The 22,500-nt window shown below is 37.4% G+C and overlaps 2 protein-coding genes across 7 annotated transcripts in view; one reads left to right on the top strand and one right to left on the bottom strand.

Moving 5' to 3' along the window:
* LOC137993382 (uncharacterized) overlaps positions 1–967 on the bottom strand; it is a 32,987-nt gene extending 32,020 nt beyond the window's left edge. For all 5 annotated transcript variants that reach the window (XM_068839198.1, XM_068839202.1, XM_068839199.1 and 2 more), the window contains exon 1: positions 133–967. In XM_068839198.1, the coding sequence (XP_068695299.1) occupies positions 133–706 (574 nt within the window). In that variant the 5' untranslated portion in view covers positions 707–967. The remainder of the gene's footprint in view (positions 1–132) is intronic.
* A 74-nt stretch (positions 968–1,041) lies between these two features.
* Positions 1,042–22,500, top strand: part of LOC137993380 (nuclear pore complex protein Nup214-like) — a 38,857-nt gene continuing 17,398 nt past the window's right edge. Inside the window, exons 1-16 of one of the 2 annotated variants that reach the window (XM_068839196.1) lie at positions 1,042–1,192; positions 1,335–1,461; positions 4,976–5,047; positions 10,653–10,804; positions 11,278–11,326; positions 12,367–12,519; positions 13,204–13,274; positions 13,536–13,596; positions 14,010–14,107; positions 15,552–15,649; positions 16,145–16,211; positions 16,359–16,686; positions 17,750–17,901; positions 18,367–18,567; positions 18,727–18,960; positions 19,650–19,712. In XM_068839196.1, the coding sequence (XP_068695297.1) occupies positions 1,148–1,192; positions 1,335–1,461; positions 4,976–5,047; positions 10,653–10,804; positions 11,278–11,326; positions 12,367–12,519; positions 13,204–13,274; positions 13,536–13,596; positions 14,010–14,107; positions 15,552–15,649; positions 16,145–16,211; positions 16,359–16,686; positions 17,750–17,901; positions 18,367–18,567; positions 18,727–18,960; positions 19,650–19,712 (1,971 nt within the window). In that variant the 5' untranslated portion in view covers positions 1,042–1,147. Of the gene's footprint in view, positions 1,193–1,334; positions 1,462–4,975; positions 5,048–8,841; positions 9,025–10,652; positions 10,805–11,277; positions 11,327–12,366; positions 12,520–13,203; positions 13,275–13,535; positions 13,597–14,009; positions 14,108–15,551; positions 15,650–16,144; positions 16,212–16,358; positions 16,687–17,749; positions 17,902–18,366; positions 18,568–18,726; positions 18,961–19,649; positions 19,713–22,500 lie in introns of those variants that run through there. The other variant, XM_068839197.1, reaches the window with a different exon arrangement.

The following is a 22,500-nucleotide window of genomic DNA, read 5'->3' as shown; positions in this document are numbered from 1 at the left end:
GAATTTACAAAAATATTTCAAACAAGTTTCTTTCATGTATTCCATTGTTACAAAACCTGGCTTAACAAAATAAACCAACAAAATTACACCACCACATCTTCTTTACACGAGTCCTATACTATTAACACGCACCTTTCAAATGCGATGAAGGTGACAGAGGAAGGAGTGGTGTTGGCAATGGCGGAAGAGGAGAGGAAATTGCAGCCTTTGCTCCACCTGTTGGTGTTGAAGCTGCTGCAACAGCTGAGGATTTCGCATTTGAATCCGGAACACTGGTCTCTTTACTTGAACATAAAGGTGGACTTGTTGGTTCCTGAGATTCCTGAGAATGCTTATTATTTCGATCGACCAACTGAGCCCTGCTTCGAGATTTTCCTTTTTCCTGATTTTTGGGCGGGCCGGAGTCCTTCTTTTTCGTAGGTCCGAGCGAATCATCTTGCGGATTCAAAACTAAGGTGAAACATGATCTGTTTTCTTCTAAAGTAACCACGTCAGCCAAGTCTTTCATCACGTCTCTTAGCTTCCTATTTTTCAGGCTAGGATACCGATGCAAAAATTTCTTATCATAGAAGTCTTTGTACCTCTTTTTAAAACTACTTATGTCCATGCGATGCCCATCGCAACTTTCCAACAACTTTACCACTTCATCCTTCAATTCCAATGATTTGGCAGACGTTAAGCTTGCTACTATCGAGCCATCTGCCATGTCTGAAGGAAAACTCACGAAAACATTAACTGAATTTAAAACATCCCGATAACATTCTTTCGAAGTAAAGAAGATTAATTAATAGCTCAGCACAGCTGCTTCGTACAATGTATGTCGCGTGCAATGAATTTTCCCTGTAACACAGACCGGCAAGACATGACCGTTCTAAAACATGCCGGACTTACTGTTCAAAGGTTATTTAAGGCATTTAATAGTTCGACCAATTAAATTTCCAGAATGCTCGTTAGGGTTTTTCCAATAACTCTGCACTTCCGCATGCATGTTTCCAAGAAAACACGGTTTGACCAGGCGTTTCAATTTACCCATAGCTCCTTGCGGCACACTGAAGTAAAAATGGCGGCTTTTTCGGCAGATACTGTATGATCGAATGATCGAAGTCTTCACCACTAGACGTTTTTATTAACAAAAAAAAGAGAAGAAATGGCGGACAGTGACGATGAATTTCCAGCAGAGCGAGACGTAAAGGTATGCTTCGAGTGCTTCGGTTTAATTCGTGTAAGCTGCGCGCTGTTCTTGTAGCATGCAAAACAGTACAGACACAATCTGATCCAGGCATGCACATGAGAAAATTGTTTAACCTCAATCTTTCACATTCTCTTTTCTGTAGGATTTCAGCTTCAAGCAAATGAGGAAGATACGAATGTTTGAATCACCGCAAAGTATTCCCACTGTTCGATCATCTTTGCTTGCTGTTTCGTCCAAGTATGGACTCACTTTTGTGGGATGTCCAACAGGTACAGCTATTGTACACATAATTCATGCTACAGTATTCTTCGATTGCACCTAATGTCACGGCGGCCATGTTGGGGAAAGAACAATAGCAAAAAAGTCTTTTGGGAATTTGACTCATGCAAACTTGAGCTACATAATTTACTATTTTTTGGCATTTTACTATTTTTGCTATTGCAAGTTGATCAACATTCACGGATGGAAAAGAAGTTAATGTTTACTTCCTGTTCATCCTGGCTTATGCTGGGATTTAACTGGTTGTTGCAGGGAGTCATCATGATGGCTACTACGTGGTGTGAGCCTCGCACAAAACGCCCCAAGAGCTGTCTTAAAACTTTTGTTTAGGCCTAATAAGAATACAGAAAGTATCCTAAAGGATACAAAAGTTTTAAGACAGCTCTCGGGATGTTTTGTGCGAGGCTTAGATACACCACATAGAAGCCGCCATGATTCACTGTACCCTTGATCTGCCCAGAAGTGCTTTTCCTTTGCAATGTTGTTAATTTCTTCATTAATGTTTTTTTCCCCAAAAATTAAACAAAATGAATAACTATTGTTGGCACTTATATGTAATTGATTCAGTTGGCAGGGCTCAGAAATTTGCATGCAGGAGTCTGTTTTAGGGACAAAAATTTCCTTTATCTCCCTATTCTTTCTCTTTGTGTAGCTCAATTTTTTACATTGGATAATTGCACCAAAAATGTGGAAAGGAAAAAGTGTGGGGAATAAACTCATACAAATCCTTATTTATTTTATTCCCCAGAGGCTCAAGATGATGCCTTTTGTTTGGGACTGAGTTTTAAAAATACCAAAAGTTGGCTAGTGGTTTCAGAAATACTTCAAATTTTATGTTACTAGAGCTTTAATTAACATACAATGCTTTTTTGTAATAGATGTTGGCGTTTGTAATGGTCCTTATAAACACCATAGTATTTTTTGCCAAAAATTAAACAAAATTAATAACTACTGTTGGCACTTACATGTACAGTGCCGCTCGGAGATAAGCGAACAACGCAGACGCAAAATGAACGCACGCGATACGCGTATACGCGTTTTTTTTGACGCGTCTAAAATTGTGTATCGTATACGCGTCTGTGCCTTTGTTATTCATAACCATAATTTTGCTTTTCCAGTATTGTTTGCGAAACAAAAGAATAAATTGCGTGACTGCCGACAAGTCGAAAATTTGCATACGGTTTGTTGTTTTGATTACTGTCAATTTCGATCCGCAAATGCCGCCGATGAAAGCATCCACAGGGCATTATTTCGAAGTTTAATACCCTTTACATACAGCAAAGGTCTCGAGAGACGAGCGAAATTAAATCAGCAAATTATGACCCGAAAAACCGAACACATGATTTTTTTCAGTGTTTGCCGTGACGAGGTATTTACAGTCACTTCACGGTGACTTTTTGCCGACGCGTGCAAAGTCCAATAATTCGTTGTAGAAAAATCAACTAAATTCGATTGGCATATCATAGAAAGTTTTTAAAAAATCTTTTCTTTGTACTGAGAGCATTTCACCGTTTGAATCAGTGAATTATGTCCCGAATCACATCACGATGGCCTCTCGCCGGCGCGTGCCCAAAATTATAACACAATAATTTTCCTTGCAGAAAAATCAAATAAATGTGATCAGCGCATCATTGAGCCTTTGAAGAAAAAAATTGTGTCTGAAGTGAAAGCATTGTACCCGTTGAAATCAGGAAATCTTACCCAACAGGACCGGAGATGTGGATATTACATGAATTAAAATCATATTGTCACGTGCCGGCAAAAGTGTGTGATTTCACTGTTGGGCTGAAAATCCACGCCAAAAAATCATTCTTTACTGCTGAATTTACAACAAAGCAACTCAACCTGCAACATTCTCAGCCTTAAATGATGACTTTCTGTACAAAACTGCTAATGATGAGCCCTTTGCTAGAGAGTTGTGTTGTTAAGTTTAACGAGTGACAGACGCAACGGCCTTGGAACCGAAAGATGTTTGTATTTTTTCACCTATCGGTGAGCGTCACGCTTTACTTAAGTACTCACATCCAAAACGACAGAAGGAGCTAAATACTCAACTTTAAATGATGAATGACTGTACAAAACTGCTAATGACGAGCCCTTTGCTTACGAGTAGTGTTTTTTAGTTTACGACTAAACGTATGCACCGGCACGAAGTTTGTTTTGATAATATCGCTCTCAACGCTTTCATGTAAATTTCGATGTTAAAAAGGTTCTTGTGTGCAGTTTGTCACTAGCTTTATATTTCTCCAAAAGCAAACTTGATGATTTTTTTTTTCTGGCTTTGCGCTGGCTTTGGACTTTGCGCCATTCGAATAAGCATATGGTGAGATTTCTTGCGCACCGACCAGAGAACACGCAAATTATTTTCACATTCACCACACCGCAAACGACTGAGACTAAACAAAGACAAGGCGACAAAAGAAAGACAAAAGGAGAGCTCATCAATACTAATGAGCCTTTTTGCGTATGTGTTGACGCGCATCCGCGTTTTTTTTGACGCGTTTTTGCGTTTTGCGTATGCGCGTTTTTTGCGTATATTTTAGTTCGCTTATCTCCGAGCTGCACTGTACATGTAATTGATTCCTTTGGCAGGGCTCATAAATTTGCATGTATGAGCAGTGCTGGAAATAATTTTTTTTATTCACAGGACATATGTCCTTTCAAATGTTCATTTTGGTCGGACATTTCACAAATTAGACCGGACATAATTTATTGACTGACAACACCTTGAAGAAGGTGCTGGTGAGATGTTCGGTCATCGTGTCCGATCATAATGTGAAATTGGCCGTACATTTTCAAAATTTGGTCGGACAATGTCCGATGACCGACTGTTATTTCCAGCACTGTATGAGTCTTGTAAGGACAATAATTTCTTCAATCGCCCTATTCTTCCTCTTTGCGTAGCTCAAATATTTTTTTACATTGGATAATTGCACCAAAAATGGGGAAAGGAGAAAGTGTAAATTTGACTGGCAACAGGTTGAATCTTCCCTGTACTGACTTGTAGACAGAGACACTGCTGATCAAAGGCAAAAACGAGTTGCACACAAGCCACTGGGGTTCACACAGCTGAAGGTTATCTCAGTTTTAAGTAGCATGAACCAACCAAGAGAATTATTCTTCCTCTTTTGATTGGTACTCAGTAAATTTTGTAGTCACCTGGTTGACAAGAATGCATGAAAGTTTCTCATTAAGGGAAACAATGCTGTGTCTAGTCTAGGTTAACATGTTTTATAAACCAGCAACCCTGATTGATGCCTAGGGTCCCATGTGTTAACTGCTACGTCACTGTGCATTATCTAAACAGGGATGGTTACCTTGTCAATTCACAGAAATGTACATGTGCTGATCAATTGCAAGACTTTGTAATTAATTTTCTTCCAGTTCTTACTGCAAAATGTGGTACCTACATGTACCTGTACAGTACATGTAGTAGTACTGATACTTACATGTAGATGTTCATGTACTAATAAATACTAATTTAAAGGTTATATGTTTTTGCAGGGTTAAGAATTATTAAGACAGAAACCATAGAAACAATTCACGAAACAGATGAAGGAAGCATGCAGAATGTTGGTATGAAATAATTTTTCCTTTTGTCTTCATAATCCATTCATGATTCATTCATTCATGACCTAAAGTGGCTGTCATTGACAATTAAAATCATCTGGCATTAGATAGAGTAAAATCTATAAGTTCCATCAGGATGGAAAGGGTTCACATGATCAAAATCATGTTCACTCAGAAATTGTGTACAGTGCATCTTTTAGATAAATGAACCAAATATACTAGTAAATTGTGTATAGGGAAAATATCGTTGATGTCACCTACAGTATTGTCATTAATGTGCCAACCAGAGCCTCACTGGCTGTCGAAACAAAGGGTCTTTTGTTCCTGTACACGTGGTTGGCAAATTTGAATTACAAAAGCAATGTTTGTAAACAGATATCTTCCCTATAGTGCACTTATGCAATGTAAGACCACTTGTACAGTGTACATGTAGGTGTATTGACATTCGCTCATACAAGTCATATATGTGTATAATACATGTATACATCTTATTCGATGATTTAACATACATGACTGTATCATACGTGCAGATGTTCTGTGAGTTTCATAGTATTTTCCGAGCCCCGCAGGGGCGAGGAAAAGTACAAGCAATGAGCAAAATGTCCGTGCGTATTATATTTTAAACCATCGAATAAGAGGTTTCTTATTCCACTCCAAAAAGGTATTATTTTGCTTCAATTTTATTTGGTAAGAGTGTTCCCTGTTGCCACGTACAATGTACAGTACGTAATGTGAATGTCTCCGCCATGTTGACTGGGTATTTCTTGGGACTGGTTCTAGTTGTGCTCAGTCCTTCTCGGGTGGATTAAATAACCATCTTTAACATGTGACTCCTGCTGTCGCCTTTTTGTTCTGGTTTGCTTGTTTCGCTTCAAAAATTATGGCACCGAAGTGGTTGTAAGACTTTTTCTCAAGTGTTTCAAAACGAACAAGAAATGGGAATGAAGATGAAAGTGGAAGAGCTTGAATTAGATCAGAAAGAAAAGCAAGACGAGAAAGAAGTTGAGAAAGAGAAACAGGTTACGACTACACGTACATGAACGTTACGAAAACTCAGAGTTGAGTGAAAGCAGGAGTATCCTTGGCTGGACAGTGGACTATAAAGATGGTAAAATGTTTTGTTTTTGGTGTTGTGATTATAGTAACCTGTCAAGTGCTTCGATCTTCAAAGATCAATACGCTTCGATCCCACTACGTCTCAACTGGCCATGATAATGTGGTCAAAGCCCACTGTGCCCAAAAAATACCCAGCAGTTGCCCCTTTAGCAAGAGCTGTCTGGGTTCAAAACAAACTCAAAAAGTTGTTTGAGATCTATTGCTTACTTTGTGGCTAAATTAGGGTTACCATTCACGACGTATGAAAATCTGTGTGGACTTGAAATGAAACACGGTGTGGACAGAGCTGGGACTCGCCTCAGAGAATTTTCAGCTGTTTGTTAAAGAAGATGGAACTTTTGAGGAAAGAAGTCTGACCAGGCAACCAAATGACATGGCTTCTGATAGGATGCGGAAAAAAATTAAAGATTACGCGGAAATTTTTGGCCATATTATGCGGAAACATGCGTTGATTATGCGGAAATTTAAACAAGTTATAAAACTAATGATTAGGCCAGTCCAATGTATTTACATGCTTACGGTAAATCCGTAATGGAAATTGCAACCAATACAATCGCATTTGTGATTGAATGTTTGCCCTTTGTGATTAAAATACATGGAGGAGTGACCAATTTGCGACCAGCTTTCACCGTTGAAATAAAAGGGTTAGCAGTTGGGATTTTGCCGCAACTTTTGGTAAAATAAATAAAGCGATAAAAAATTTTGTTTCTCGTCATGAATTTTGTTTCAATTTGGAGATAATGGAGCAAAATTGTAATACTTTGGAGCGCGATCCATTCCCTCAATCATTGACTTAGGGTGCGTTTGATTGACCCTATTCCGGAATAAGAATACGTGGAGTGATGATTTAAAACGGTATGTCTGGTGCTTTTGAAGCAACGAGGATAATAAAGATATGTTTAAAATAGCATTTTAGAAGGTGTTTCATAATTTTAATGTGAATCTCCGTAAAAACGAAGGAATTGTAACTTCTATTCCATGTGTTCCTGTTCCAGAATACGGTCAATCGAACGCTCCCTTAGTTTCTTATCAGTCACGTCATTTGCTGAAGTGTAACTGTTTCTCGCCCAATGAGAAGCATTGTAGGTACAAAAACTAGTGTCCAGGCTCATTGGCGAAAAAATGCGCGGAAACTGCTTACGATCTTTCTTACGAACTTTCATCTTGCGAACGAAATGGTGTGTTTTCTTCAATGTTCAGGAAAATAAGCATTTCAAAACAGTCAATTTCTTTGGCTTTTATGTTTTTGAGGATGTTAAGGAGCTGCTTTATCACTAATATCAGGTGTTTCTTCTGTTTTTTGTGGAACATATCGGAATTATGCGGAAGATGCGGATTTCAGTGAATTATGCGGATCCGCATCGCCGCATCCTGTCAGATGCCATGAAATGATGTTGTCTCATTTGCTATTAAAAATCAGGGAAAATCTTCTAAATGCCTCAAAACAGTACATTAATAACAGATTTTCAAACTTTCTGCAAGATCCAGTGTTTAAAGCTGACTAGCTACTGTAAGTGACCCTCTAGGGTGGCCAAGAGATACTGTAGGGGACAGCTACTCACACATGGAGAGGATGCCATTAATGTGCTTATAGATCCCTTCAACCCAGTGCTTGTTACCCATGGTTTTTCTATTCATGAGTGTTTGCATAATAATTAATAATAGAACTTTATTTAATGAGGGTAAAGCACATTGATTACTGGTCACCCAGTAGTTTTCATAATGGTCCTTCTACAATTAATTAAAGTTACGATAATAAAACATATCGATTAATTAATTACATGTAACTACCTGTGTGATCCACCAACTAAATTTACATAATGAACTGCTAGTATTACAATATTGATTAATTAACTACTAATAAAACTAAAAAGTTTTACAAATCTTTAAATGATCAATAAAAGAATTCCTGCTACAGTATTGGAAACAGATCTTGTGTTAATAATCAGGTAATTGTGAAGAAGAGCTCCCCAAAAAACCTGTCGGCCGACTGTCGGTCAACTGTCGGCCGACAGTCGGCCGACTGTTGCCCAACTGTCGGCCGACAGTCGGCCGACTGTTGCCCAACTGTCGGCCGACAGTTTGTGTTATGTTTGAGGCCAAAGTGTTGGCCGACTGTCGGCCAACAGTCGGCCGACAGTCGGTGACCTGTTGGCAACCTGTCGCTAACGTGTCGGTAACCTGTCGGCGGGACAAACTAAAATGATCGTAAGCATTTACTTGTCTATTGCTTCTAAACTACGCGAAAAGAGCTAAAGGCAGTTCATAACGATACCTTGAGCAGCACTTATACTACTAAAATTTGGTTTTATCAACGGAGTTGATAATGTAAATTGGCCACCGTACAGAGATTCTAAAAGCTGACGTTTCGAGCGTTAGCCCTTCGTCAGAGCGGATTCGCTCTGACGAAGGGCTAACGCTCGAAACGTCAGCTTTTAGAATCTCTGTACGGTGGCCAATTTACATTATCAACTCCGTTGATAAAACCAAATTTTTGTATACTACTTCCCCACCGACGCAGCACCACAGTTTCTTTAGAAACTACCCCTTCATTCACTTATACTACTAATATGGCTTTTGTCCACTGTTTTAGCGTTGGCTAGCGATACTTGCCCACATTGTAAACATCATTCATACATACATGACATAACATAAGAGGCCGCGTTGCATTGTAGGGCGATTTGAAGGAAAGTGTTTGTCTCCTCTACTAACTACGTATTGATACATAGCTTATGGTTTTCAGAGTTTTTAGCAGAGTTTTCGATTAAATTAGCTTCCAATGCGATTCTTAGATTGTCTGGTGTGTTGTAAATTACGCAAGTGATATATCCTATATGCATCTGATAACAACTGATAACAGTTGATCGGTAAGTAGGTGAAGTCTGTCGAGTCATACATCACCATTACGGAATGTCACGTTAACTGCTCGTTTTTACCACAATTTTTCTTTTTTTCTTAACCGATCGGTAACCTGTTGGTTAGCTGTCGGTAGACTGTCGGTAAGCTGTCGGTCAACTGTCGGCCGACAGTTGACCGACAGTCGCCCGACATGATTTTTGGGGAGCTCTTCTTCACAATTACCAATAATCATGGGTATCACTTATATGTGCATGAGTGGCTTGAGCTGAAGATGCATGTGCTTAGGAGGCAAGAAAGAGTTTCTGCAAGACCCTTTTGGAAAGAAATGTTTACTGACTACTCAGACCGGTTTCCCAACCTTCTGATGCTTGCTGAAATTTGCCTGGTTTTTCCAGTTCAGACAGCATGTTGTGAGCATGGCAATTCTTGTTTGGCTCCAATTATGACGGACTGGAGAGCATCCCTAAATGCTGATACAGTGTACACTAGAGGCCTTGATGTACATTTCAATTGATGGTTGTGAGAATTGTACAAATTTTACGACTGTGCTGTATTTGGTTTAGTTGCTTATTTGTACAGCTGGTTATTTTACAGTAGAGAACTGGTTTGTTTGGTTTGACTAGTTTAGTTGCTGACATTGCCCCACATGCACAAATCTCTCACACATTCTCGGTTGTTTACAATTCATTTGCTAAACATTTAGTGCAAAAAAGTTGGATGATAAAATTGTAGCTTATTAGATGTTTTGGTGTGTAGTATCGTTGAGTATTTCTACTCGTTTTTTGTAAAATAACAAGGGTTTTCTTTAACCATTACATTTAGCTTAACTGTATTTAAGCTAATTACTTGAGTTGCTCTAACATTGCACCTGGCCAATACAACTTGCATTTTGTGAAATTCTGAATAAACTGGACAACGGACCAGTACACCAAAAAGTTAGTGTCCAGCCCTGATATTTGTTCTAGTGTAAACTGGTCAAACCGGGACACTACAGTGTATTACCGTCTCATATTTTGCGCATTCTCTTGACCAAATACATTGTACAAAAAATACTCATCGATACTACACACCAAAACATCTAATACGATATCTTTATTATTCCACTATTACGCCAGTAGTATACAATTTGCATATGATAGCCTTTATATAGATGCTTTCATGTTATGCAAATTTTGCGATGACAGACATTACTATTAATTTTTGTTTTGTTTGCCAAGACAATGCCGCAAGCAATTGTATGGCTGCAATGAATAACAAAGGTATACGTGGAAACAGTCATGTTTACTCGTATACAAATATGTTAACGTACAGTATACATTGTACATGTACATACAGCTGTACGTCATACTTTAGCGTATGGCGGGCATATACAAAGTTCACTCATCTTTGAGATGCACTGCACAATGTACATTATAAGTTGCATGAGTATTAATGAATTCCTACCAACTCTGCAAATTTAGGACATTTAATGCATGGTGTCAGAATAAGTATTAATTTTTTTCCAATGCATACCTAGAATAATTATGTAAAAACGGCATGATTGTGTTCCAATTTACAATTGTAATGATAATTACAATTACCGGTATTACCAGACTAGTATAACTATGTAAATTGTTCTCTGATTTAACCCTTTCAGTTTTACACTGTCCTTCAACCTTTGTGGATTTGGGTGATCCTGTTCAGTTTTTGCGTCTCAGTGGTAACGATCTTACACTCTCCGTGTGCTATAAAAAGAAGGGAATTGGTACAATCATGGCATTGTTCGATGTGCCAACTCTTGGGAGCAATGTAAGATTTTTTGGCTCTCGATATTAAAATGATATTGCCTTAATGTACAATATTGTACAGGTTCAGAATGCTGTAAAAATGGCAAGGAACTAGTAAGAAGTATCATGTTGCTGACAGCTTCTATTACAAAATTAATCAAGCTTGGACAAGACCACTTCTATGAACCAGTGTTGCAATGGAACAACAATTTTTTTGAGAACTACCGGTAATCTCGTTGGAAAAGCTATTCTAATGGTTTTACATTGTCTGTTTCATGCCTTAATAATTATTATTTTTTAAAATCTTGTCATGTGCAGGTATGATACATGTACTTACAAGTATTCACTTTTGTACAAGTGTGTGTGTGTCACATACTTAGTTCAGTTATAAACGAAGTCAATTGTACAGTATTTTATTTATATAAGAGAGAACCAAAATTTGCTGAGTGGACAAGTACAGTTAACATTATGAGGAACTTTTTTGCTCATTTCTAGGACATATCCAATGCCAAGTTTGGTGAAATCAATCTTAGTGTGGATACAGGTAACTTACTGTAGGTGGTGAATTATACGTCAACTGTGTGGTTTGTGTACAGTACTGCTGCTGCTTTGCTTGACGAGCTTGCAGAATCAAGCTTGCAAATAGACCATTTGTGATCCTATTTGGGAAAAGCAGGCTTAATGAAAATAGCATTGTTCCATTGCGTTTTGAAACATTGGCAATGTTTTTCAACGGAACCGAAATGCGTTGCAAATCCATTTCAAAATCATTTCAAAACATTGTCAATGCGTTGTCAAACACTGACAACGCGTTTAATGAAACCGCCACGGGCCGTTTGGAATCATTCATAGCACCCCTGCTATTACATGTAGTTACTATGAAATCTTTACAACAAATTGTTAACCCGTTAGCATGAACTCTAGCATGTACGTATCGGTTTGAATTTGAGCAGAAACATCAAATACATGGAGTTTTCCTGTAATTTTGCAGGACACGCTAAGTGTAAAACTCAACTATCCTATGGCTGCTGTTAGTTACCTTTTTGGCTTCAGTTCTTACGGTGTTCACTTTTCTCAGTGATGTGTTGACAGGTGCCTGGGGCAAGGACTACATTGTAGGGCTCAGTGGCCATGATGACCTCCTTGCTTCTGAGAAGAGTGTTGCTTCCTCTCTTGCTACCCTTTACTGCACCTACCCTCCGATGAAATTAATTGGCAAAGTGCATATATTTGTGGTGTTTGTGATCATGCTTATGGTACATGTATTACAGTTCATGTTGATGTAATGGCAACTAGCCTTTATAAAGTAAACTGTAGTCATTTTTTGACACGAAAAATCCCAAATTACATCCGTAGGCCACAGTAATTCAACAGCACTCTAATTGGCCACTGTCAAAAATACCACAAGAATATTCTGTTTGCCCTCCAAAATTTTGCATAAGCATTGTTTCCAGTTTCTCTTGGAACTTACTATGGCCCCAGTAAGAAAATAAAAACAATGCTTAATACGCAAAATTTTAAAGGACAAACAAAGAATAATTATTATTGTAATTTTGAAAGGGGCCTATTTGTTTGCTTTCACAGGTGAAACCATGATACTAAATGTAGCATGGAACCCTGGTTTTCCAAGTCTTTTTGCCACGTGTCTGAGCTCGGGGTCTGTGCTGATGATGGAACTGACTGAAAGAGAAGTTAAAATTCTAATGTCTCTGCCTGCAGATCATAAAGCCAGTGCAAGTGAGGAGAATACTCTTGTCAATAAATTTGCTAGAGCTGAGTGATACTAATAATTATTATAAGTATCACTCATAATTTCTAAGTAAATAATGCATTTATTTGGATGCCAACCAACAGAGAGAGCTGGCATTCAGTAGGGTTTTTATAGCCCCTTGGAGGTTCTAAAGCGCTTTATTGGGGGAAATTACATGTACAGTGTAAGCCTAAGAGGTTTCTGCCAATGAGGTTCTCTTGTGGGCTTGGTTGTCTCCCTTCCTGCCACCTGGCAAGTCCCAGCATCTGTAAGGAGGAATCTTAAGGTTGTACATGTACATGTAATTGCTGCAATCGCTAGCTGCCACAGGGTAACACCATCTAGGGGTTTCCAATATCATTTATTTGCTGTGGAGTTTCCTGGCACCCATCTTCCACTCTTCTTGTTTGATTGCCTTAGTCCCTTTTTTGTACTTGCAATATGATTTCATACACAGCATATGTGAATGTAGATCCATGAAAAATGAGGTGGTGCATTTACAGGGGTAGAATTAAATTCTGATTGTAAATTCTAAATTTTACCCCTTTGACCTCAAATGCCCTACAGGTGTAGGACGCCCCCACTTGACTAGTAAAATCGTCTGGTGTTGGACAGAATCTCAATCCCAGGGGTCAATGGGTTAAGGTAATGTTTTTTTTTTTTCACTTAAGTTTGTTGGAGTCCTAAGGGCAAACAGCTTGTTGTGGGTCATGCAGATGGCAGATTAACACAATATTCACAGGTACTTGTATGTAACTCTTCATATTAAACACATGGTTGTATGTGAACTATTGACAACTGAAGAACAATATTTTTATTCTTACATTGTTTGTACATGTATGGACATGTTTTATAGCTCATGTTGTAGTTACCAGTAAGTGATGTCAATGTGGTATACATGTACATGTATATCAAATTCTCCTTTGTTTTCAAAGCCTACAGTGTAGTATTATTATGAATAAATTACTTACATTTAACCTTTTTGTTTTTGCTTTTGGTTTAGCAACTTGAAGTAAAGAAGGAAATAGAATGTCCTGAACTGTTCACTGATGATCCCCACAAAGGTATAATTAAGTAATCAATAAAAAGTTTAAAAAAATTACAATGAGTGACATGCAAGAAAGTTAACACAAGGGGGAGGTGGCAGGAATTGTGCAACACATGTAGTAGACCTTATTCACTTGACTTCATTTTATTTCATTTCATTTCATTTCATTTCAGAGGACCAAATCTCCTGAATATCATTATACATGACTCTATGACCTCAATTGGGAAAACAAAATGTACAAGCTTGAACTTTATTCTACATTTTAAGACCTTTGATTCATTCCTTGTTGCATACACATAAATTACCAACTGAAATATTTTCTTCTACCAGATTATTAAAACATAATATTATGGTAATGGTTGTTAAAAACTTTTATAGTCTTTTAACCTTAAATTTTTGCTTTTTTCTCCTGTTATGTGTACTATTCAGTGACAGATGTGTTGTGGATTTCAACATCATTGTTTGCTGCCGTCTACTCAAGCTTTGAAGATGGGGATTGCCCAAAATTTCTCCTTATTTCTACTCCAGTAAGTCACGTCAATTTAACATAATTATATATGAATAATATTGCTTTCTTTGAATTGAGTTACAACATACATGTACATGTATAAATAATAGTTAAAAAGTTGGGCTTACTGGAAAGCTTTTATGTCAATGCTATTTTTATTCTTCGTGCTGAAACTGCACATTATTTTTGCTGAATAATTAAAAATTTAAAATCAGACAGAGAATGCTCTTTTATGAATGGATGGTGGTGATTTCACAGGTAACAAAATCTCTCGCAAGTTCTCTGCGAGTTTCGGTGCGGCTAACAATTTTTTTGGATTTTTGACACATACAATGTATTTGCAGTGCAGATCAACCTTCTAACTCTAAACAGAAAAAGGATGCACACATACACATGTAGATCTCATCAAACACAGCAATGGCAAAGAAAAAGTGGAAGCAGACCAACGCAAAAGCTGATCTAGCACCTCTCAAATAGGCCATTTCCGAGTTCATGTCTGGCTCTTCTTCCAAGCGATTCCAAGTGCGAAGTTTTTGTGATGGTAAATTTAGTTGTACTTTACATATGAATGAAAAGTAATTTTCATAAGACAAACATCTCACTTAGACTCGCTTTAATGAGGAGGCAGATATGAACTCGGAAATGACCTATTCCCATGGTACAGTGTACATGTAACTTCCTCACTGATATGCTTTGTTGGAGACCAGTTCTGATAGTAATTATGATCCTTTGTGTTAACTCTGCTAACCCACTTAGGGCGCGTTCGATTGACCCTATTCCGGAATAAGAATACGTGGAGTGATGATTTAAAACACTACGTGTGGTGTTCTGCAGCAACAAGGATAATAAAGCTATATTTAAAATAGCATTTTAGCAGATGTTTGACAATATTAATATGAATCTCCGCAAAAACGAAGGATTTTAAACTTCTATTCCATGTATTCCTATTCCGGAATACGGTCAATCGAACGCGCCCTTAGAGTTTTATCGTTCGTACAGGTATATTTCTTTCTGCTATTTTATCTCTTCAACAAACATTTATGTGATTGCTTTACTTTGAATTCTTAAAATGATTTAAAGCCACAAAAATATAAACTATGACGATTATACAATGTACATGTATATAAAAATAATTATACACATGCCTCAAACATTTTGCGACAGAAGATTTTATTATTATTTTGATTTCAAGTACATGTAAACAATTGTTTGGACCCATAAAAAGTGCCCTGGTAGTCTAGGTAATTATGCTCTCAATCAAAAAGGAACTTCAACTTCTGGCAAAAAGGTATTTTTCCAATATCTCTGGAATGTGACTTTGACCTTTAACTGAAATCCAAAAAATTTTTAGGCAATACACTGTATTTCTATCTTGAAGGTACACGGCAACCTTAAAATCACAGTACACTGAGCTGACATGTACTGACATATGCTATGGGTTTACATTCTTTTAATTCTTGCAGAAAAATGAACCAGTAGCCATAACCAATTTTGACGACATCTATTTTGCAATGAGTGATGACCGAGAAGATGTGTTTTACCTTAGAAATATCAGTGAATGGTGAGAACTACAGCTGAAGAAATTATCTTTTTAAGTACATGTAATTCAACTCAAGCATAACCAATGATTTTGATTTTGATTTGATTCAGTTTTGAATTTGATCATTTTGATAAGAATCCATTTCTACTTAAATTGCAAAATTATTATTGTACAACTGTAGATCCTGATGATACATACATGTACAACCGTACATGTACTTTTGTTTTGTTTTTTTTTGTTTTTTCTTATGGATGTTTATTTTTGTCCTGGCTCATTTTTATTTTAACTAAAATGTAACTGTTGATTTTGTTGCAGTCTCTGTTTTAAATTTTGATTCAGTCTGTAATTTTATCATTAATAATAACAATGCATCAGAACTACGATTATTACACATACAGTGTATACAGTTGGTCATGATTTATTTAGTTTGTACTGTTTGTTTAATATAATGAATTTTATTATTAAAATTAGTTTATTGCAGTCCTTGTCTTTCTATGTTCTTTTTTTTCTCAACAGGAGCATTGTAGTGTCAGCATTTTCCAATGGACTTGAGGCTGCTGTCATTGGAAAGTACGGTGGAGAGGTAACAGGCCACTGATTTGTTCCTTGATGTCTTCCTCTTAATTTTAAAGTCACTTCAATCATACATATTCATTAATTTTGTTTGTTTCCAAATTACTGTGTCTGCAAAGTCTTGTCGCTATCTTCTTTTCATTCATTATCTGGACAGGCTGAGGGAACTTGGGAAAAATGGAGCTTTGAGGAAGATGGTCGTCCTTCAATGCCTTTGACCAGTAATAATGATGAGTCATTTCCTATGGGCTTAGCATTTGACTTCAGCTCCAGGAGACCATTTCTGAAGGGAGAGCAGAGACTCCCCCCTGCACCAGTTATGATGATTTTGTCCACGGATGGCGTCTTGTGCCCATTTTATGTGATAAATCAGACTCCAAATGCAAATCATGATATAGTTAGGCCTCCTGAACCCTTGCCACTTAGAGGACAAAGAAAGCCTGTTGTTTCTCATTTTAGCAGCAGTTCCTCTCAAATAACTGATGGTAAGTCAAGATCATTTTTATGCAAGGAAAAATAATATTACAGCATGCCAGTGGAATTACAGCTGTAAGTACAGGCAGAAGCTTGTGACCTTAAAGTGTGTAACTTGCAACGCATTTCCGTGGAACAAAGCTGAGGATTTTAGGACACCAATTTTATGCCCAAAAATGGACATAAATAAGATTGAAGCTGCATGTGCTGGAAAATGTGCGAGCTTTGTCAAATCCAAGTAAGAAAATTTTCAAACTAAAAAAAACCCCAGCTCTGAACCAGAGTTAGGGCACCCGCAAGCTTGGAGATGTAGTGTTCCGGAAACATTGTTGCCTGCAATGTTTCCTCTGCGTGCAAACCAGGAAACATTTGCTGAGGAAGCAAAATGTTTCTGAACAAATCTGAAACATTTTGCTTCCACAACAAAATTAATGTTTCCTGGGGCCGCAAATGTGGAACAAGTCATTAGCTTCTGCAACATTGTTTCCTCATTTGCCGGCACCTTTAAATGCTTGAAGGTCATGAGCTTCTGGTACAGGCTTAATATCCTGCAGACGTCATCTACAGTGTATCATCTATTTATTGATTTGTGTTTTTTTTTAAATAACTAAATATTTAATACTTTTTTTGTTTTACCACCCTGAACTAAAATTCAAAGGATCCATGTCATTAAAATACCCTACACCTTGAAGGACATACAAGTCATGAATATGTACTAACTCAACAGTTGATAAAATGTCAACCAATATTTTATTTAATGATCTGTACTCTTACTGGCCAGTTGCTAAGTTCTCTATAATTTAAATCCAGGGAGTTATGGTTTGTGCAGTGGTGGTGAGACTGTCCACGGTTAAATTTACATACTTAACGTCATTATCTGGGATGAGTTTGCTGGTTCAACTCTTCTTTGCTCTATGGGGTTTTCCTATGGATACCTGGTACTCTGTTTTTCCACTCAAACATTCAATACTGTACATGTAAAAACCAACAACTTCTATACATGTATAAAGAAACTTGCTTTAATTTCTTGTGACTTGATTTGATTTACAGTCTCCCTAATAATTATTGCTTCAGTTCAGCCCCAGTTACCAGCTGCACAGTCAGGACAACCAGCAGCAATGCCTCAGCTTGTGAAGCCCACACCTACTAGTCAAACTCAGTTGAATTTTGCCTCACGTTTGCTCGAATCTCAGTTTATTGCAACCAAAGTCAACACTCAACCTAAGGTTTGTTGACAGTGTGATAAAAAGTAAAGTTATGAATAGAGTTTTAATAGACCTTTTGCAGGTACATTGTATTGTATGACAGCCATTTTAATCTCTATTGTTTCGAAAGACATTATGGGATGCTCAGGTGGCAAGTTAATAAATTACGTATTTGCCTCCTGGGCATCCCATAATAGCTATTTCAAACAATAGAAACCAAAATGGCTGCCGTACATGTATGTATCTGCAAAAAGGTCTATTTTGTGTCTAAAACATTATTTTATTGTTACAGTACTTGTCAAAGCAAAGGTACAATGTAGGATATTTTCCTTACATTGTTGGCCTGTCTGGAAATTAAACCAGTTGCCCAAAAGTCTGCTCACTTCTGGAGTACGTATTGTACTGGTGGCTCCCAAGTTAAACCTACATGTACAGTACATTGTTGTCTTTTATCAAAGTTTTAGTAATAATAACACTTTTTAATAGGGTCTGAGTCTTGGAGATGGCTGGTCAAATGTTTCTGCTTCTCCAACCCCAAAGTCAGGACAAGGCGTGGTGACACATCCCAATCCAGTAGCTTCCACTCAATCTCCAGTTCCTCGTCCACTGACTGAGAATGTGAGGTCTGAAATTTCCAGTGCAGCAGGATTTCAAGCATCAAATACAGCTACAGAAAGAGAACAAGGGGTACAGCTGTAGATCTCTAAAAACTAACCATTATGATAATGAAATGACAGTGTGCTTCATGAACTGTTATGGTACAGTAGTCTCATAGCCATTAATTATTGATTCGTACTAAAACACATAATATCCATTAAATTTTCAATAATATAATGTTTTGAACAGAGGTTTCGTCTTGGAGGTGAACAGCCAAAAGTACCGGCAAGATCAGTTTCTTCATCCCCCAAGTCAGGACAAGACTTAGTCGCCCAACCCTTTGCAAGTCAACCACTACCAGTTACCAGGTCATTTGCAGACTCTCTTAAAGCAGAAAGGTCCACAGCAACAACATTTGAATCGCTGGCACAAACATCAAGGTTTGCAACAAAAACAAGGCAAGAAGCCTCCAGAAAGGAAGCGGTGAGGGTTTCCTGTACACTTTAACTTTCTTTGACTATAATAATTATTATTTAACGCCTGATTTCTAGAGGATGTGTATTATGGTACATATCAATAATTGCGGATTGCATCTCAGCACTGTGGGCTTGAATACCGGCATGTGCTCTCCAAAGTTTACCGAGCGTTCCATCCATTGGTAGTCAGTAAAACCAGTGCAGTACACTGTCCATAATTATCAGGTAGGGACTTCCTGAAAAAAGAAAATCAGTCGCAACCAACATTATAAAAAAAAGCCATCAGTAATGATGTTTAATCAATTAGGTTTCTATAAAGGCACAGACCGTAGTATTAAATCAAATTTTCATTTGATTAAATTACATTGTATGCATTTTGTACACCCAAAAACAATAACTACATGTATTGTTTGGTTACTTTACATTGTAGAAGCAATTTTCAAGAGAAGATGTTCATTTACTGTGCGACGCGCCTTACCGTGGCCACCTAACAAAGTTTTTTACATAATTATTATCCGCCAAATAGGGTGTGCGAATTTGACAGTCACACCTCCTTGCAAAGTTTGATTGTACGGTTGTAAATTGAACACCGTTGTATGGGTTGTTGAGTTGTAAAATGTGAAAGTTTGTTAGGTGGCCACGGTAAGGCGCGTTGCACTGTAACTAAAACTGATTAAATTATCTTTTGTTTGGCAGGTCGTCTCTGTTTCTAAGAGTAATGTCATTGAAGCCTCTGTTTCTCAGAATATACAAGAAGTGGTAATTAATCTTGTTCCTCTATTTTATAGTATAAAATAGAATAATTATTTATTTGTTTTGTCGCTAAATATGAAGTTGCTCAACGTGCAAAAATTGTCCCCTTTCTTACAATACCATACATGACAACAGAGAGTTCAGTTCTTCACCAATGACAAGGTCAATAGCACTTTCAGTCATTAGTGCTGTCACAATAACTCCAAGGTTGTGCTTTTAAAACTGTTTGTTATTATTATTATTATTATTATTGCCTCTTGTGTCTACAAGGGTTATCAACTTTATTTCCTCCGAAGATGAACCATTCTTTAGTTGTGGCATGAAACACGACCAGACTACAACACTCGGGTTGTTAAAATTACTGAGGAGAAAGTGCTCCTTTTGTATTTTCACCTGCAAAGGGATTAGGTTTTCAGAGAGACCCTGTCTCCTAACCCTTGTTCATTAAACCCTTTCACCCCCAAGGCAAACCCCATTCACGAGTAAAATCATGTGGCCTTAAACAGAGTAAAATCCACAAGTGTTTTTTTTTTAGGAAGGAAAGGTTTAAAAACTGTGAGATGATAAAGAACCCAAGTGCTTTTTTGCAAAGAGGAATTTGGCACATTAATTTTTCCAGTGTTGTAATTTATCCTGTTTTCTCCAGCAAAACATAGATGGATTGGCTTGATTGTTATTGTTATTGATATTTAGCAAAACAATAATAGCCATACAGCTAGTATTCTCATAGATCAATATTTAAATTGGAAATCACACATTAACCTTTTGTTAAAAAAGTTAGCAAAGCCGTAGGTATAATTATTACGACGTCTATTATGCTAGATTACGACATCTATTGCCTTTGCGAACCCCAACTCAGATTTATCAGTCCTTGATACTGTACCTATGGCTTAAGCTCTTGGGGACAGGCTAACAAAGCTGATCTAGAAAAGTTACCTCGTTTACAGAAGAGGGGTCTCCGCTTAATTCATCAATCAACTGGTGGAAGAGAACATGCCATTCCTTTATTTAATAAGAGTAATATTCTAACTACATGTATTACTTTTCTTTATGTTGAAATAATTTCTAATCTAATGTACAATATGTGAGAAGTAATTTGGAGTCTGTCAACATTCAAAATCTATTCAAATCCGTTTGAGATCTGCATTCCTACGATACCCGGTCAGCAGCTGCTGATAATTTTTACATTATGCAATCAAGACTAGAGATTAGAAAGTCTTCGTTTTCTAGGTTCGGAGTGACATTATGGAACAACGTCCCAAGCGTGTTAGAAGATTTAACCAAAAATGGTTTCAAAAAAATGTTACACAATATGCCCATTAAGATTTTGGAAAAAAGATTTCACTGCTCTCCCCTTGTTTCTTCTTTTTCACCTTCCATTCTCTTGTAATCGCATATACATGTATGTTTCTTCTTCTTTCATGATGTCACCTTTATTTTTCTTACGTTATTACCTGTATACCTTTATTTGTAATAATTTTTGTGCTAGTGATAATTTTATTCGTTTATTTTTTCCCCAGTTATTAATTGTGTTTGCAACAATTTTACTTAAATTAAAACGGAATATAATGTAATGTCTGTAAATTAGTATGTGATTTATTTTTGCTCCCACCCTGACTCGATTACCTACCGTAGAGTTCCGATAGTAGCGACCCTCGTTACTTTCGGAATTAGCAGCCTTTGGAGGTCGCTACTTTCGGGGGGTCGTTACTTTCGGGGAACACAAATTGTTTACGAATAGAGCTCGCGCGAGCCTTTTTTCCGAAATAAAAAATGAACAACATAAAATTTTAAAAAGAACAACATTTTATTTGCATTCCATATGTATAGATTGTGTTTCATAAAAAGAAGATAACGATGATAGATACATGTACATCAAAAAACCGTATATAGAAAACTATATAGTTTTCAAATTCAATTTGAAGAAACGTTCCTGTTGTTAATACGAAATGATACCGGTTTACGGTAGTTGTTTCATCGCTACATCAGTGAACTGATGTCAAAGACGAATGGTGGCATAAAGCTTCCCCTTGTTGTAAATTAAACTGCACGAACATATTATTGTACATTAAGATTTTGACTATTGATTGACAGCATACCATTTAAAAAAGTTGGTCTCGCTACTTTCGAGGGGCGGGGGGAAAGGTCGCTACTTTCGGGAGGTCGTTACTTTCGGGGGGGGGTCGCTACTTTCGGGATTTACTGGCCACAAAAAATTGACGTTAATTTCGGGGGGTCGCTATTTCGGAGGTTCGTTACTATTGGAGCTTTACGGTATGCTATTTTTAGGTGGGACTGGTATTATTTAATCCTAATGTGAAGTTTTGTTAATAAATATTATTGTTATTGTTGTTATTGTTATTTGTACATGTATATCGAGAGAGGGGAATGGTGGGGTTAGTTTCTTAAGAGACGTTTTTTTGCAGTGTCAGTTGGGAGTAAAACAAAATAATTTGGTTTTATCAGACGATGTTGTAAAGGTAAATTGACCAATGTAAGAAAGAATTGTGAGTTGTTTTGATTCCCTGCTAGCAGAAGTCTCTTTTCTATTTGCGTTCACTCGGCTGATGAGTACGGGAAAAGAGACCCATGTCTGCCATGGGTTTTGCTGTGACTGACGGTGACTGGAGCCCCCTGTGTCCTGCGCATTTCTATACAGTAATTCCGCTGTTGTAAAGTGAGTCCGCACAACATGAGATTTCGGTCGCTTACTAACTGCCGCGCATGCTCAACACACTTGTCAGCCCAGCGAACGCAAAAAGAAAAGAGATCTCTGCTAGTAGGTAAATGTTTT

The sequence above is a fragment of the Montipora foliosa genome, chromosome 2, assembly GCF_036669935.1.
Source record: "Montipora foliosa isolate CH-2021 chromosome 2, ASM3666993v2, whole genome shotgun sequence".
NCBI lineage: Eukaryota > Metazoa > Cnidaria > Anthozoa > Scleractinia > Acroporidae > Montipora > Montipora foliosa.
The sequence above is the reverse complement of the archived record's forward strand: the minus strand, read 5'-3'. Positions and strand labels throughout refer to the sequence as shown.